Below are 18440 nucleotides of genomic sequence, written 5' to 3'. Positions count from 1 at the left end.
CTCCCCCCTGCCCACTGCTCCCTTGCAGCACAAAGAAAAACTGAATGTAGAGCCACAGACATGTCTGTGGCACCATATACTGCACAGTTGTGCTCATTGGGACACAGCCTAATTGTCCAATTTTCAGACATTTTTGGTATTTTCAAATACTCCAAGTTAAAATGTGTAACTGAAGATTTGCAAGCACAATCATAACTCTATGTACAAGCCAGTTATGCATTAATGTAACTAAAATTAAAGAGCTAAGATCTGGCCAATATAAATCTGAAGGGAGTGGAGAAAAAACAACTTTATTAAGGCACACCAGAGCTGTTTTACATAACCTCATTTTAGTACATAAGAATCCTGGTTTTAATTAAATTTTAACAGGGAGTGTTATGCTTTTGCATTATTAGTATGCTTTCCCAAAAGCCAGAGATGCCTTTAAGCACAATTATTGCCACCAATTATTTTATTACTAGAGGAGTAAACTTACTTGGGATTTCCCTCCAAATATATTTGTGGTGTTGCTCTGAAAGGTGCTAGGCTATATCTGAAGTATTATCAGAGGTAAAAGCAGAAGCCTTACAGGCCCATACCATGTTCCGCACCAAATTTTAAAATCCTCTTTTCTGTTGATTAGAGTATTTTAAAAACAGTAAGTGCACATTAGTAGACATTTTAAACAAGTAGTTCTTATTTATTCACAATTTAGATAAAGTTTAAAGAAAGAGACAAAAGAAATACAAAGGACAAACATCAAAACAAAAAGGATTTTTAGTGACTGAAAGTGAGTTGACAGCTTGTGTTCTCCATACATTTCAAAATGTTATCCAAACACTGCAAATGCAGAACTCAAAGAAAAAAAAAAAAATCAATCCCATACAGTAAAACTGCTACTACTCCCTTTGTAATTAAACTGGGAATGGGAGTCAGCTGCCTCTTATCTATGATCACATGAACCGCCTAATTCTTTCTTTCAGTTTCTGTTCAAAGCAACATTTATTATATTTTACACGATGAATTCTGCAATACATTTTGAAGTAGCAACTTGCTTCAGTTTGTCTGTGTTCTGCTTAAAAACAAAGTCAATGTCAACCCTCTTTATGAGAAACAACTTTTGATCTTGCTTGTCAAACTTTTCAATCAGAGCAGTGTCACACTTGCAGCTTGGAGATATCCCTGGAGATACTGCAAGGCTTCTGTATTCAGACTAGTACTCAGCATTGATGGAACCTTAAACATAAAATAAGGTAGAAGCATTAACATGGGTATTCATTAAAATGACCATTACTTCATTAGGAACCCTGTTGATCTAAAAACACCAGGTGTAAAACCAAAATGCAATTGTGACTTTAATGGTTTTTCCAGCATAGAGAAGAATAGCTTCTGTAACAAAGAAATTGTCTGCTAGCAGAGATCTTATTTCCCAGCATTTGTCATTATTTACCTTGATATTACAAGTATACACAGGCAGCTTTACCAGTAGTTTGAATGGGATAAGAAATATAAATACAAAAAGCCTCCAATTATAAAAACAGATGGTTTAGTACAGCAAGTCTTACCCTGATCTCCTAGATCTTTGCTTTTCAGAATCTTGAAGACCTCTAATGTTATGAAAACAAATATTTTGTGGTTTAATGCATTTAACTGCAATCTATTACTATGTCCAGGCATACCTAATCTGCCTAAAAGATATTCAACGTCAACAATAACAGTTATAGTTACTAATATGTAAGTTCGCTATTCTGTTTAAGCTTGTCCATGGCACTGGAAAGCTGCTCTGAATTCTGTTTTTCATCCAATCCTTTACCTCATAAATTCAGTAAATGCATTATAATCTAATTATCAACATATCTTCACCCTGCAAGTTTCTTTTCTCCCAAGACAGGGAAGAAATTTACATTTTAAGATCATCTCATAATCAGATGATGCAGATGTACTGACTTCTTAGGATGGCAGAGCAAAACTTACAATGAAGTAACTGGGCTGCAGACTAAATAAGAGAAACCATTTTCAGACTTCTGATTCTGGCGCACACAGCCTTGATTATTAGCAAAATGACTTGGTGACCATGAGACTCATTATGAAAAAGATTTTCTTTCTCTGTACAATGGGAAATTTCATATGTCAAGTCACTTACCCTGCCCGGACATGCAGTAGATAGCTTGTGAAGAGACTGTGCCAGGTGGATTTTCGGATTGTTCACCATTTGACCCACAGGATCGTGTTCCTTTTTCCCAGCAAAGGCTAGCTGAGAGAATGCAGTCTGGTATCCAGGGGCATCTTCTATGTCAATAAAGTGTTCTTCATCAGGAATAGTATCATCTTCAGGCAATTCAAAGAGACCAATCAGGGCTTGCAGTAAAGGAGTCCTACACAGGAAAAGAGGTTAAATCAAAAATACAAATCACACTAGGTCAGCACAGGGCAGAGTTAAAAAACATTCCAACTCAGAGTTTCTTTCACAGTTTTCAGCAGGTACCAACAAGGAACTAAGACCAGGTACACACATTATACTTTTACCAGTATAAGTGATCAGAAACCTGTCTATACTTGTAACAGAACAGAAGTTTGGCATACAAAACCAGTCTATACCCCTACCAGAAGTTTGGTACACATAGACTGGTTTAAAAATGGCAGAACACTATCTAAGATTTGTGTCCCTCCATAATCCCCCTCCCACAAGGGCACATATGCGTTTTGTTTCCTACTGATCTAAACTACACTGCTTACAGAAAACTGCATAACAGATTGATTTTGCCTTGGGCTTTCTGAATGTCTGTACCTAGCCTAAGTGTTCAAACAAATCAGCTGGTTACATGTCTTGACTTGAACAGATGCAGTCTTTGTAAGCGTAACAGACTGTAGATAACTTAAAATTTTTCGTCAAGTGCCTAAGGATTACAACACTTCTAAATTAATCCTTTCACTCTGCTAGTGCAAGAGTTTCTTTATAGTATGTTGCCTCTAATATCAGTCATTCTAATTAAACGTTTAAGCAACTTACCTCTGGAGTCCCAAATTACTAGGAAGGCTTAACATCCTACGGTCAAGCAGGAAGTCTAGGCATGAACCGTGACAGGGTCCTAGCTGCCCCATTCACTGCTGTATCCCTGGCTAGGTAGCCTCAAAGCATCTGCTTTGAAGGAGTATTAACCAAAACTCTTACCAAAAACGTTGTGAATACTCCCCTCATAATAAACAAGAGAGTAAAACTAGAATAGTTTTTTTTTAAAAAAGCATTAGCAATCAAGTATACTCGTTTGCTCTGGCAAACAACTAGTAACTTCACCTGCCAAACGTCAGGGGATGTTCTTACTTACCATAGCTTTGTGTATTCTGTGTCCATCATGGGAGGGCATTCTGTTAATATTTTTGTAATGCCAACAGCACAGATTTTCTTCTCTACTTGTCCAGATACTTTTTGTATTTCAGGAATTATGATTTTCTCCAAAACCATTCCAAACATCCTATTGTGATATTGAATACCATGTTAAATGGTGATGGGAAAATGCCAATTAAAAAACTAAAACTAAAAGACATACAAAATCTTCAGAAGATCTATAATCTAAAGAAGAACATTATGGAATCAGAGTTGACCTGAACAGAATGCAAATCAAATCAAGTTTAATTTTCCATCTAGAGCAGAATCACATATCACTTCATAGTTCCTAGATATCACTAGTAAACTAAGCTAATGAGTTCACTATATTAATAGTAATATTACACTACTGTAATGCAAATGAAGGTTGCTATACTAGAAGGTAAGCCACCTGTCCAGGGGCAGAGGGAAGGAGCAGTAACTGGAAGTATCAGCACATCACTGCACTACCACAGATCAGGGGGTCAGTAACCTTTCACTAACAGCTTCATCCTAAAGTGGGCTAAAGGCAGCAGCTGTTAAGGTATTCCATCACCAGAATGACCATTCTTGCACAAATCTTACTAAATGGCAGGATATATAAATCTTATTTTTTTGTTATGCTTAGCAGGCTGGATAAAAAAAAAAAATCGCTTTGTGGGCTGAAGGCAGCCCATCAGCCATAGGTTGCTGATCCCTGCCATAGATGACCAAAGCCAGAACTTCTGTAGAGGCCCATGGAGGGAGGTAGCGAGCCCAGGAACATCTTTTGTCCACTTCTCAAGTTCCTCTTTGGCAAATACTGTAGCTGCTACAAAATAATTCAGGGAAGAACCACACCTACATAAAGCCTTTGATATAGTGTCAGAAATTTCAGTGCATAATCCACTTCCCTGAGAATAATGAGAGAAACAACTAAGCATGTGAGGGCAGGTATTATCTTTTGGATTTCAGATAGGAGACCAATTACTTCCCACTTCAAAAAACAAATAAACAACCCCCCATCTGCAATACACAGTCTTATATAAGAATGATACTAACTTTGGCTGTATGCTGTCAAATATTTCTTGAAGAGCTAGCGCCCCATATTTTATGCAATACAAGTTAACAAAGACTAGGAAACCTATTAAAAGAAAAACAGTCAATTTAAGACAACAGCACATAAAAACAAATGACTTCATGACACAAGTGTTAGAAAAAGCAGCAGATAGTTTAATTTTATTCTCTTTACATCAAAATGTTGATTTAATAATGTTTTTTTTTTTTTTGACTGGACTGGAAGTACTAATCCAAAGGAATATGAACTATTAGTTAGGGAAACTAAGAGTTACTGTTTATCTAGCATAGTGATTCTCAACTAATACAACGTCAGAACTGATGAAGAATGCATTGCATTCAAAAGCTTGCTTAACTTTATTCTAGCCATACAGTTGGTACAATAAGCTATCACCTCAAACAAATTCTTGTCTCTTGCATAGTTCCTGGACCATCATGGCTACATCACTCTAACACTTTGATAATACAAAATATTTTGGTACAAAGAACAGAATTAAAAAGAAAACACAAATCTACTAAGCTCATGCAGACATCCCTTTCAGCCATTTCAGGGTCCTATGGTATATTTAGTCTGTTGCATGCTCTAAATGATAGCGTTCTCTGGTTTATCAAAAAAATTACATACGGCATAGAACTTACTTTTGATAAACTTTGTTGTTTTGGAATTCTGAAGTCTTTGGAATAGTAGAATGAAGATTTGCTTCCTGTATTGGTCAACTGATTCACTAGAGATTCAAAGGGAACATTACTCAAGTTACTACAGCATCCTACTAATGGTGCTTTATAGCAAGCGTATAATAAAATTGTTCAAGTGTATTTAAATTGAAAGTTTGACATTAGATCACTGCATTTCATATTTATATCTTTCAACATATATAAACATGATATGAACAAATGCTGGCATTCAGTAGTGAAATCTGAACCTAGTTACACACACTTGGTAAACCTGTTATACTCACGGAGGCATATGTTCTATAATACTGTTAAGAAGGTAGAATCCTTGGTGGTCATTAGCTTTAGAAGCAATCAACTTCTGGAACACACCTAGTAATCCAGGCTGTAAGTAAACCAAAGTAAAAACAACAAAATAACACTTTACTGGACCTCAAAGAAACATTTCACTGTATTCTTAATGCATATGCCATAATGAAACGTTTATAAATTAAACTAACGCATAATTCCATTCTATTTTTTTTTTTTTATCATGTATGTCTACACAAAATTGCCAGCTATGTCACCATAGCAGTGTGCTCCCCAGGTATAGCACACCGCTACAGTGACATAGTGGCAAAATCAACCTGTGCGTTGTGTGCATGGCACAGTAACCACCCATACTACGCTGTGCTTTAGTACTTCCAAAGGAAAGTACTGAAGCATGGTGCCATAAACAGAGTCACTGTACGGTGACGTGTAGTAGACATGCCCATTGTAATCTTCAATTTACTATATTAAAAAAAAAAAAATCTTGTTTTAAGTGAGAATAGAAATTCTGCATTAACCTTGCTATTTACTAAAATTTTACAAATACAGTGAAGCATGTCAGAATCATTTATCTTACAAGTAAAGCAGGAAAGCTAGAGAGGTATTTGCAACCAAATTAACCCAACTTACAATTTTGTCAGCTGCAGCACTTGCTATTGTACTGGCACCCCTCTCCAAGTATGCCTGGAGGAGTCTCACTAAGGGAGGAATGTTTCCTGTCCTTTCCCACAGTACTGGCTGGAGAAGATGAGGAAACAGTGCCATATAGGATGATGGGATCTCATTTTTATGCATTTCCAAAAGCAGAGACATCACTTGAAACACATATGGAATAAACTCTGTTAAGAGAAAGTAGAAAATGACAGTTTGCACTGTACTTAATGAAAAGGATCTTTAGCAATTGATAAAAACAACTTCCCCTTGTTTTTCTTTTTAACACTACGGTAATAAGTAACAGGGAAAGCCTCTGCAAATGGAATCCAGGAAAGGTTTTACTGACCCAAATTTACTTACATGTATTCAGGACCCTTTTGCATATAGCAAATTTCCTCTCCTTTTGGATCTTTCACAAGGCAACTGAGTAGGGAATAAACCTGAAAACTAAGTAGTTACCACGCCAAAAAAAAAAAAAAAAAAAAAAAAAAAAAAAAATTTGGCAGGCAAGTTCAGGGATATTGGGTTGTAAGTTAATGTTAACTAGCTTTAAAACAAGATGCATATATTTTAAATTTGTATGTCACTTCTACTGAAAAAAGCCACAAGGATACTTTATAATTAGGGACCTACCAAAATTGGGATGGATGCCCCCTCAATTTCACAGGCTGAGCGTGGTGCTGATTGGCCGAGGGCCCCCAGAAATAATCGCCCCTCCCTGCAGTTTGACAGCTGGCCATTAGTCAATCTCTGGGGGAGAGGCGAGATTTCCTGGGTCCCTCAGCCAGAGGCGTGGGGGGGGCCTGCTGTTCTCCACTGTGAAAAATCTCCACCCCCGCTCCCCCACCATGCTTCAGGATGGTGAGGCTTCCTGCTGTTCTTTACAGTTCCCCCCTGCCACACAGCTTCTGGATGAGGCTGCTGTTGCCATTGCTGCAGCCACTGGGGGACCTGCTTGGCTCCCCCAGCATCCCGCTTGCTCCAGGCACCAGGTAAGGAAGTGGCAGCCGGCGAGGGCAGGGAGCTGCAGCTGGGAGGAAGCGCAGAGCACGGGGCTGGTAGCAGTGCAGGTCCCCTGCCCAGGGGTGTGGTGCGAGCGTGTAACTCAGGTGGGCAGGGTGTGGGTGTGAGGGAGGTTAAGGGGGGTGCACAACCCCCCTTGGTGCATCCTCCCCATGGCACACAACTGCCACTGCCAGCAGCAGCAGCAGCAGCAGCAGCAGCAGGCATTTGGGTAGCTCATGCCCCATACAGGTGCTGCCACCAGCGGTGTACAGCTCTGGCCAGCACTGCACATGGTGGCAAGGAGCACAGCCAGGCTGGCCCTCCTATATCGCATGGGGCTCCCTGCGACATGTGCAGCTCCCAGCTCTTGCATGCCACCGGGGGAGCCCCCTGCCATGCAGGTCCTGGGAAGTGGAGGGGACCCCCCGCCCTGCTTCCCCATGCAGTCCTGGGACCTGCACGGCAGAGGGCAGGGAAAGCAGCTGGCTACATAACACAGGGTTTACCCTGGTGGCACGAGTGCTGTGAGCTGCACCCGCACCGTGGGGAGCCCCACACGATACAGGTGGGTCGGCCTGGCTGCACTCCTTGCCACTACGTGCAGCACTGGCCAGAGCTGTGTGCCACCAGCGGCAGTGCTTGTGCGAGGCACAAACAACCTGAGCAGCCCTGCCTGTTGCAGCTGCTAGTGGCAGGGACTGCGCCATGGGAGGAGAGTGTAAGGGGACCTCCACATTCCCCCACCCTCTCACACTCCACAAACACCACACCCCCCCAACATACTCTATGGTCCCTCCACACACATCCCTTCACAAACCCCCTCCATACACACCCCCCCAACCCCAACCACACCCAATATACAAGAGTAAGACTTTATTTTTGAGTTAACATGCAGTCATCTCTACATGTACTACGCAAACACAAATCACGTCAAAATATTTTTTGTAATAAAATTAAATTATGTTATAGTAGGAATTTGACTTTTAGTGTATGATTTGTTTTTTTCTGGTTCCAGGGTGGTAACCCTCCCCTCCCAAAAGGAGTATTTCCAGGGGGCAAGGGGAGGGACTTCTGGTGACAAAGGCCAGGGGCTAGGGGTGGGACTTCCTGTCCCAAGATGGCAACCAGGGGGCCGGGGCACCTGTCAAGTGGCGGAGCTACCCTCGCGGCCCTCCACAGCTCACCAAAACTCATTAAGTATCCCTCCAGCTGAAATAATTGCCTGCCCCTGTATTAGGGAGGGATGCTTTTTTGTTTACCTTGCACATCATTCTGCAATATTTCAGTAAACACCATAAACAAAGCTTCTTCAAAGCTTCCGACAGCATCAGGGTTTGCTTTGCATGTTATCCTTACTGACAAACATATTGATTCAAACATGTAATGGTTAAAGTGAGGTTTGCTGGGATTCTAGAAAAAAGTTGTGAACAAAACAAACAATCAAGTCAAATTTGCCATGTCAACTACCTGCATACATAACTAAAGGAGCAATCTAAATTTTACCAAGGGATACTGCTATTAAACTTTATTACATTTTCTAATGAAGATAATTCCTTAGTGTTGGATAAGCAGGAAAAACCCTCAACATGAGAAGTTCTTATTCATTTTGGAAATACACACACAGCTTTCAGAACTACGTAAACTAAAGTACAAAAAGTAATGGCAAGACAAAAAAATACCTACAAAAAAAATTAACTATTTTTCAGTTATGTAAGCAACCACTCAGTTTTAGAATGCATTTATTCCCCACACTGAAGTTTGTAGGGGGGCTGTTTGTTTTTAGACGGCAACTGAATGTAGTTTGCAGTCTTTACGTGACTGAACCACTACATGTAAGTATAGTCAATCTAATTGGACAAAAAAAATAGCAGTGATCAAGAGAGAAGAAAACAGACCAAGAGCAGTTTCTTTTTCTCGTTAATATTTTTAGCAACTGTACATTACACTGGTTTAAACTAAGGACTAGTTTGAAAAATCTCCAGGACAAAGAAAAATAAGACACTTGTAAGAAAAAAGTATGTGATTAACAAATCCAGATTTATCTGCTAGTATTAGGGGTGCACTGATGGAGATTTTTTGGGCTGATACCGATAGCTGATTTTTAAGGAGGCATATCAGTTGATCAATTTCTGATACTCAGCCCAGCAGCTTGAAGAGTGGTGTCCAGCTGGTAAGTCTGTTGTGGGGAAAGTGGCAGGGGGGGGGGAGGGGGTTGGGGGGGGGGGGGGCGGTGTGAGGGCACAGGGGGCATGTGCCCCCAGATCTATGCGGGGTGGGCTGCCATTGCAGGCTGAGGCCAGGGCTGCACTGGGCTATTCCCAGAGGGGGCTGGGCCAGGCTGCACTTGGGTTGGGTGGCAGCAGCGCTGGGAGGGGACCATGGGGGGGCTTCAGCCACCCCAAAATTTGCTGTAGCCCCCCAAACCCTCCTCCCAGTACTGCCACCCACCCCACCTTGAGCACAGCCCAGCCCAGCCTGCAGCAGCAGCTTGCCCTGTCCTGCGCAGATCTGGGGGTACACATCCCCCATGCCCTCCCAGGGTGTACGAAGTGGATGGAGCTGCCCTGTGCCCCCGGACGAGCCGTGGCTTTGTCCTGCACCCTGCCCGGGCAGCACCTGCCCCTGCCCCACTCCCTCCCTCACTGGGGGGGGCCTCGATCTGGCCCCCCACCTTTCCTCCCCCGTCTCCTTCTACCACAACAGACTTACCAGTTGGATGCAGCTCTCCAAGCTACTGGGCTGTGCTTCTCGCCACCTACGTCCTGTGCTGTGGCTGTGCGCATGCACGGGGCATTTATCAGCCAAATTATCAGCCACATCAGGCAAAAAAAAGCTGATTTCCCACACAAGTCAATTTTCTTTACAGGGGTGCTGATCCGAAATCAGACCGATGTATTGGTGCACCTCTAGCTAGCATGTTTCTATAAACAAAAGTTCACATCAGAAAAATTGTTATAATTAAGCATAGCTGCAAAAACTTATATTTCAAATGAAAATGGGGGAACCACCCATGAAAGGACATCTAGAAAGAGAACATTCCACCACTAAATAGGAAGAATGAAGTCCATCAAATGTAAACAATGCTGCTTTTTTGTTCCAATTGGCAATTTATTATTTACTGCTGGTAAAGCATAACCAATCCTATGTATCTATTATTTTTTAAGCAGTAGCAGCAACTGAGAAAAACTTTCTGCCAAGACAGCCTTCTTTGTACCTTACTGACAGCCAGCAGTTTCTGTGTAAGCTGAGTGATGACAGAAGGGATATATGGGATTATGGCTTCCTGTAGCAGTGAAAAGCTTCTCATGATTGCTGTAAAATAAAATGAGACAGAATTTTATCTTTATGACGATGAACTGAAAAGCACAAATCCTTTCTTTTCAAATTACTATCATCATTGTTATAACAGAACCAACCTAAGCCAAGACCAGAACCTCACTGAATTAATTGTGATAGTCCCCGTGTAGAAGAGTTTACAACTGGTAAACAAGAGAAGATGAGGAAAATTAGCCCTTTCACTTACCAGTCCCAGCAAGATTAAGAACACCTGCCCTGGAAGTGAGAGACTTGGGTTCCAAGGTCTAAGACTGAGAAAATCAAAATCCACCTCCAAAGAGAGTATCCTAAGAATAAAGCTACAGGCTAGACAGGGCTGAGAGAATGCTCCAATCCTCCTGCAGAAGCAGGGCACTTGTACAGAAAGTAATGCAAGATTCATGGGATCAGAGGGAAAGCAAGCTAGAGGGGGGGGATAGCTCTGTAGCTCAATCAGGTGGGTACTACCCTGAGCTCTGGTTCCTGCTCCTAAACTAATTACTCATCGCATCCAACAATACTTTCTTTGCTCGTACAAGACCACTCTACTTTTATTTTTCTTGGTCATATATTTGGGCTACATTAATTCTTCTCTATTTAATAAGAGTAGGTATGCACTAAATGCAAACATTGTAGGAAGTCTGTGTAAGTCACATCTGGAAAACCTGACTTTCAGAGACTTAGAGCTAGTGGCTTTTAAATTAAGTCAGTCTTTCAAAGCATAATATTGAAGCTCTTACCTTTCATGATATATTCGTTTTCTGATGAGCCAGGGAACGTCAGTGCTTTGAAAAGGTTTGTTAGCAACACTTCCACAAACGGTGCCATTTCTGTATTTGTAATGCTGTAAAGTAAAAAAAAAAAAAAAGTTTTGTAATACTTAAACATATTATCAAAGAAAAAGCACATACACACACAAACCCCTTAAGAATTGAACAATTTAGGATACACCTATATGAAGAAATTCAAGAACCTGAAATGCCAAACCTTATCGATGAGAAAGTTATTTCTAATCAGAAACTTACAGTGTAGTATTGTTAGTTCCCCTCATGGTAAACAATCTCTCGAGGGCATGGGCTGCATAAGTATGAACCACAATACTCTCTGCTTGAAGATGATTGATTAAGAGAGGGATAGACACCAAAAGTTGTTCTTTAGGTACCTATAAAAACATAGCATCATAGACATAACCATTTATAGACATTTTCTCAAAATACAGGCATCTGATTCTAAAATGAACCAGGCTTTAGGATAAATATTTCAAAACTGGAAGTTCTGCAGCAGACTAAAAGGAATCTCTGGCAGGCTTCTCCAGTAGCTATGAATCCTGATAAACCAACATCTCAAGGGCTACCTAGCTGATTGTTAATTCTTAAAATCACCACTCTTCAGAACATCCACATAGTCACAATATTATTTAAACAATTTTCATTAATAATGTATTATGCCAAGAATTTCTATGTTAATATTTTTCTTTAACCGTGATCATTTTTACAATCCGCTAGCTATGTCTGTAATTAAATACAATACTCTTCTCCTCTCCTGTAACTGCTACAGTATACGTAACTTTGCGTGTGTAGTGATACTGATTTTTAAAAATGGAAGCATTTACTGAGTGAGATACAGTTTAGCATAGAGTAAGCAGGAGGTTTCGTGAGACTGTTTAAATTCTGCTCCCACTACAGCTATTGACTTTAGTAGTGTATAATCAGCCTACTTCCACGTCAACCCTTCCTCCCCATGCCCCCCCCCCCCCTCTTTTTTTTTTTTTTTTTTTAACAGAGACAAAGACCTGAACCTTGAGAAGCTTAATAAAAATAGAGACATCATTTAGGATTTCATTTCAAAATTTCAATTTTTACTGTTCAGAAGTCAAAAAAAAAAAAGGACTGGGGACAGGGAGCGTCCTTTCTCTGTTAAAATTGTCATGACAAAGGGCATTGCTCACAGCTTAGTTAAAATTCATTGGAACTGCTAAGGGTCATAAAATGCTGCCACTTAGAAATGAAATACTAAATGTTCATTATTCTATGAATACCTGCACAGCTCAAATAAACTGAAGATTAATAAGCCTTTTATACCAATTATGTTCACTTTAAGAACTAACAATCCATCATGGATTGTGATATACAGTTTTTGCAGACAGCAGGGTATATTTCCACCTAATAGACTAAAATAGGAGTGGACAAAATATGGCCCGCATCCAGCACACGTAGGGACTTTACCCAGCCTGTAGCGGGTCCCTTTGTCCCACCTAGCCCGGCCACTGCCTGTCCCATGGTGCATCCTGCCGTTCCCTGGGTACGCGGAGGGGCTGGGGCAGCCTCACAGCTGGACTGCCTTTCTAGGCAGCCCAGGTGGTGGCAGCTTCTTCTGGCTACTGCCACAGCAGGCCCTAGCCCTGTGGGTATTGGCAGGAACCTGCACACACAGTCCTGACCCCGGCTCACCCCGCGCCCGCTCTGAACTTGGTCCGGTGGAGCGGACCAGCTACAGTTTAGTTGGAACCCGTGTGCACAGCCCCAACCCAGCCCACTCCAGACTGCCTGCCCATGCTGAGCAGTGGCAACAGCCGGACAGAAGTTGCTGCTTAGCGTGGGGAAAAAGCGGCCCCTTCCCTTCGCCACTGCTAGGCCATTCCTGCCGCAGCCACTCAGAGCCCTACAGCCGCTGGGCTGCCCTGCAACTCTGCTACACTGCCACCATTTCCCCGCTGGGTAGCCTGGAGGTGGTGGCAACAGTGGTGGAGAGGAGCAGCTGGGCAGCCCAAGGGTGGGCTCTGGGCAGCTGCAGCAAGAAGGACCTGGCAGTGGTTGAAATAACACCGCGTGTTATGTTGACAGAATATGTTAATTAGGTTTTTGAAAGTATAAAACGACTGCAAACTAAACAACTTTTATATTAAAGACAAAAAAACCCAACTTACTTGGTTCCTGAAAATCATGATATACTTGATACCATCAGCTTTCAGAACTGGAAATTCATTCACTGTAAATGAAAGGCATAGTAGAAGCTTTACGCCATTATTATTTATAAACTTTATATTCAGTAATAATGTTACATGTAGAGTTGACAGCAGCCCAGTGGATTTATTATTACCTGAGCACAGTGCTTTAAGAGCATTGATACAGCACAGAAACAAATTTGTTCCTTTATACCAGTGGTTCTCAACCTTTTTTGTACCAGAACCATTTGTAAACATCGATGGCCAGTCCTGACCCACTGCCCCTTCACCTCCGACCCACTGCCTCCTGCCCCCAGGCCCCAGCCCCACAGTGTGTGGGGCAGGGGATGGGTGTGTATGTGGGGTAAGGGAGGGAGAGGGGGCCAAGCATTCCCAAGCAGCCTGGAACTCTGCCAGCCTGTATGGGAAAAGCCACAGGTTCCCACGCGTTTCTCCTTTAAAGGAGAAACTATTTTTCAAGTTTGCTGATTAATTTTTCAAGTTTGTGTGGAACTCTTTCTTATATTCTTGCGACCCATTTTTGGGTCATGACCCACAGGTTGAGAAACATTGCTTTATACCGACTACTTTAGGATCAGGTATTTTTCTATGGACTGAGATAGCTGGCAGGCTTTTCAGCACCCTAATCCACAGCTAGATGATGTGACACGGGCCACCATTCTGTGAAACTGAACAATCAAGGTAACACTTGAACACCAAGCTTAGAGATTTTTTTAAATAAACAAATGTGTGTTTCTGGCAAATATCAAATGTGTATACAACTCAAACTGTACTCTTTCATGCAGCGATTCCTCTTCCAGGTCTGCTTCTAACCACCTCTAATAACCAAAAGTCACTATGATATATCTGTATTTGTAGAAATTTGGCTGCTAGAAAGATGGTATTTCTGGGACCAAGGTAATATTCTATCATGGATCAAATGTTTTGGAAATGTGAAAAAGCTTCCTCCTCCCCACCAAATGCTTTAACAGAATGAACTTCTGCAGCATAAAACTAAGTATTTAGCCTCTAACAACCAAATTTCTGAACCTTACCCAAATATAGGCAGGAATGGGCTGTGGCCAAACAAATACTCTTCAGACTTTTGCATGCAAGAAATGTTATTAATGAGTCAAGTGGCAGCTGAAGAAACCTTGGTGTGATAAAGAGGGTTTCATACTAATACTGGAATACAAAACTTACCATTGGCTGACTTTAAGTCAGGCTGAATGTGATTCACAAAGAATTCTGTCAGATTTACAAGTTCATTGGCTTGCGTTATTCCATGCTAGAAAAGAAAGTCATTTTTTTTTTTTATAGACATCATAATTCATCTATCCTTCTGGCTGATTTTCAAGTGGTTTTATAAAGACGCTCAATTTTATCTAGATATTCATAAAGCAATCAAATCACCACACTGTCTAGACACTACATTGGTACTCTCAAACAGAGTATCCTCTATCCAAGTGATTCTGTACATTGTTTTGGCCTCCAGTTTCTAGCTGCAGTGCTAAAGGCTCAAGCATAATAGTTCTGAATTGAAAAAGGATAGAAAAATATCACAGGTAGTAGCATCATTATTATTAGATATCAAATATTAAAAGCCTATTAATTTAAATATTGATACTGACATGCAGTGTACTGCAAAAGGAAGGGACCAAGGTATTCCCCAGTTCCAATTCTGGCTATGGCAATAGCTTCCCCCTCAAGATTTAGACACGTCAAATACAATCACTGTTTCAGTTTTCCCACTACCAGAAAAATGTAAATTTTATGTACTGGTTTACAGATTCATGTTAACAGATTGTTGTACAGTGAATGAATTATAATAAACAAAGTCAGACTGGGTATAGCTGGTGTAAAACAAAAAAGGCAGGTACAAGTACCTTCTGTGTCTGAGCTTTGGATGCCAGGGATGTTACAAGGTAAATGGCTGCATCTTTGTGTTTCCAATTGATTGATGGATTCTTTGCATATTCTTGCAACATGGAATTAACATAGCCAGAGAAAATCCCTGTTACAGGTCCTTCAAAAAACTTGCATAAGCCACGGACTAGATCACAAGCTGCTCTACGCCTGGTGTCAATATCTATATGAGAAAAGAACAATATTTCTTAAATATGAAAAAGTGAATAATAGACCCAACTCACATACCCATATCATGCTGCTTATACTGAATTCCCAACAACTTACAAGAATGACATCAGGTCAAATATTCTATTGTGTTATGAACAAAGAATGGACATGTTTGAATCCACGCACCAGACTTGAGGAGCTGAACAGACTTAAGCCCTTATTCCAGGAAATAGGAAAAAGTATTCAATAATGTTGTCAGCACCTAGACCAGATTATTCCCCATTGAATAATTCTGACAGGCAAACAAGAAATTTCAGGTCAAAAAGAAGACTTATAATGAAAAGAATGAGGTACATAGGCTAGCAATTTTCAGGACAAACTCATAAAACTTTTGTTTTCAAAAGAAAAACATTTTCTAATTTATTTTGGGCATCAAACAAAATATACTTATGGCAAATGGAACTAACACGAAAAGACTCAGATGTAACAGAATGCCTTCGTTATGTTCCAAGTGACTTCAAAGTACACATAACATGTAATGTTTTATGTAAATTCTGTAGTAGAAACTTCAAGTTCATTCTGAAGATATCAAATGTATATCTGATGTGTGACCAATTTTTCATATGAATGGTATTTAAAACCTTTGCAGATGAAGGGACATAGCAATTAATTGACTTTTAAAAAAGTCTGAGAAAGTTGTGATTTTATTTTGAACATATGCAATGGACATGCTACTCCCTGATCAAGCTCTGGGTAAAGCCTCTTATGACTGAGCTTAGAATGGACCTTCCAACTGAAGAGATCAGACCAGATTCAGTAGATTAAATTTAGTTCTAAAGAACTGAAGCAAAGATCAAGCCTTCTTAATATAAGTATGTGCATTACCTGATCCTTCCAAATCTCTTCTAATATATTCTTCAGAATTATCTTCAAAAGCTTCTTCATCAGCAGCTACGGAGAAAATATAAGTCATTTTCACTCAGATTCACTACTGAGTTTCATTTCACGACAATAAGAATCTGTTTCGTGTCCATGGTTATATTTTTACTCTAATCTATAAAATTACTGGAAACAAGTTGTATTGAGTCACCTAATAAAGGCACAATGGGATTGGTGCTTCAAAGGACACTTCTCTCTTAAAGTCATAAAAAAAAATCAGAGAGTAATAGGGCAGCAAAAGCGGTTATCTAGTTCAATTTCCTCCCAAAGCAGGATCGATCACTCCTCTTTGAACTCTCTCATCAAGTGTTCATCTAACCTGTATTTAAATGCTTCAAACAATCAAGATGGCACAACTTTTTTTGTGAGCTGTTATCCTGGTGCAGAAAAATGCAGGATACATTCAATATCAAACATATTTAAAACACACGTGAGAAATGGGAACTTCCCAGGGCAGCTGAAAGGATCAATCACGAAAGCCTGTTCAGGTAAATGTTTGTGTGCACCATTATTCACTTTAAATGTAAGCTACTAGTTTTATTTCATCACAAATTTAAATATAATCTTGGTTACAGAAACTCAACAGGTTACCCAAGAGCATAGCATACTATTACAAAGATTTGGGTTGCATTAGAATGCATAGGGCCCATCATGATCACTATGAAAGCAACACAATTGCCACTAACTCAAAAGTTGCCCTTTATTAGTCCTTTCTGCAATAAGATTCTTTTTTAAAGGAAAAAATGCAGTTACCTCTAAATTCCATGTTGGGAACAATAACCTTTTCACAAATGCTTGTCAGTGTATTCTGGTCTTCAAACAGATGCTTATAATGAGGTCTTTCACAAACGGAGGCCAGAAACTGGATTGCATTACTTACCAACTAGAACACATAAAAGGAGTCATTTTTTAACTCAGGTGACCAGTTTATTCTGAAACTCTATACAAAAAAAATAATTACTAACTTACCAAGTCATATTTAACTTCCTGCCCTGTTGTGACTAATAAATTCCAGATTGCTGTTACAAAACGAGGCAGGTAGGGCTGGAATTCTTCATCGTATTTTTGAGCATACAAAGCAGCATTATCACAAATTTGTGATTTCAACAGTTCCAATAATCCAGCTTCCTCTTCATCCTTATATAAAACAAAACTAAAAATGTCAAACATGCAAATTTCAACATCAGTGAATAGTAAGATATCAAAATAAAACTGGAGTTAACATTGCTTTTTTTGTCTGGAAGTTTGAAATACAAGAGTAGAAATCTGAGTACCATTTCCCTTGAGCTGATATATTTTAGTGTCTTATGCAGAAGTACAAGTCACAACTTTATACTACAGTAACTACATTTAAAAAGAAATATGAAAGTGAGAAATTACTACACTCTCCAAATGGTTTAAACCTGCACTAATGCTTCCCCAAATATAGCAGGAAAACATGCTCAGTGGCACATCTACACAAGACACTACAGTGCAGTGGTTACTCTGCATTTCTTATACAAGTACTAAATAAAAAGTATTTATTTGTACAAGTACTAAATAAATGCTCAGTAACCAGAGTTACTGCGCAATAGCACTAATGAACATCTTTTATGTGACTCTACAGTACAGTAGCCCAATAATACTACACAGTAATATATTAGCACTGTTGGTGCTGTGACACTGTACTGCGCAGTATTATTCAGCTACTGCACAGTCAGCGTCTTGTATAGATGCACCCCGTGTATGGTGAAAAGAGGGTATAAACAGGTGACCAGGAGTCTGGCTGCACATCCTCAATATATGCCCCATACATTTTAAAGCAGCATTTTAAAAAAATGTTGTGGCTCCATCAAGTGGCAAAGTACTGTATTACCACCATCTAGAACACATTGGCAAATCAAGTACATTGGTATTCTTTTAAAAAAGGATTCAATTCTTGATGACTGCTTACTGCAGCACTTAAAAGTTATACAAATGAGTAACTGAACAGATGCCAAGGTTTAACTGAAACCACTGTTAAACTGAAAAGGTTTAACAGCAACCAGTGTTAAACCAAAATATTTATACCAGCATTTCCCAACCTTTTCTGCCCCCCCCCCCCCCACCCCATACTTACCTAAAAAAAAAAACACCGTGGCACACTGG

At 40.2% G+C, this 18440-nt stretch overlaps 1 protein-coding gene across 5 annotated transcripts in view; it reads right to left on the bottom strand.

The window, feature by feature from the left end:
• Positions 1-279: 279 nt before the first annotated feature.
• Positions 280-18440, bottom strand: part of CSE1L (chromosome segregation 1 like) — a 31471-nt gene continuing 13310 nt past the window's right edge. For all 5 annotated transcript variants that reach the window (XM_006016708.3, XM_006016709.3, XM_025191786.1 and 2 more), the window contains 17 exons: positions 17283-17450; positions 17067-17196; positions 16260-16325; positions 15185-15387; positions 14502-14586; positions 13281-13342; positions 11380-11516; positions 11095-11198; positions 10254-10351; positions 8299-8449; positions 6011-6219; positions 5359-5456; positions 5039-5124; positions 4385-4466; positions 3306-3452; positions 2123-2354; positions 280-1215 (listed from right to left, as the gene is read on the bottom strand). In XM_006016708.3, the coding sequence (XP_006016770.1) occupies positions 1126-1215; positions 2123-2354; positions 3306-3452; positions 4385-4466; positions 5039-5124; positions 5359-5456; positions 6011-6219; positions 8299-8449; positions 10254-10351; positions 11095-11198; positions 11380-11516; positions 13281-13342; positions 14502-14586; positions 15185-15387; positions 16260-16325; positions 17067-17196; positions 17283-17450 (2148 nt within the window). In that variant the 3' untranslated portion in view covers positions 280-1125. The remainder of the gene's footprint in view (positions 1216-2122; positions 2355-3305; positions 3453-4384; positions 4467-5038; positions 5125-5358; positions 5457-6010; positions 6220-8298; positions 8450-10253; positions 10352-11094; positions 11199-11379; positions 11517-13280; positions 13343-14501; positions 14587-15184; positions 15388-16259; positions 16326-17066; positions 17197-17282; positions 17451-18440) is intronic.

This window comes from Alligator sinensis, unplaced genomic scaffold (assembly GCF_000455745.1).
Source record: "Alligator sinensis unplaced genomic scaffold, ASM45574v1 scaffold76_1, whole genome shotgun sequence".
NCBI lineage: Eukaryota > Metazoa > Chordata > Crocodylia > Alligatoridae > Alligator > Alligator sinensis.
This window is presented reverse-complemented; position numbering and strand designations above follow the sequence as displayed.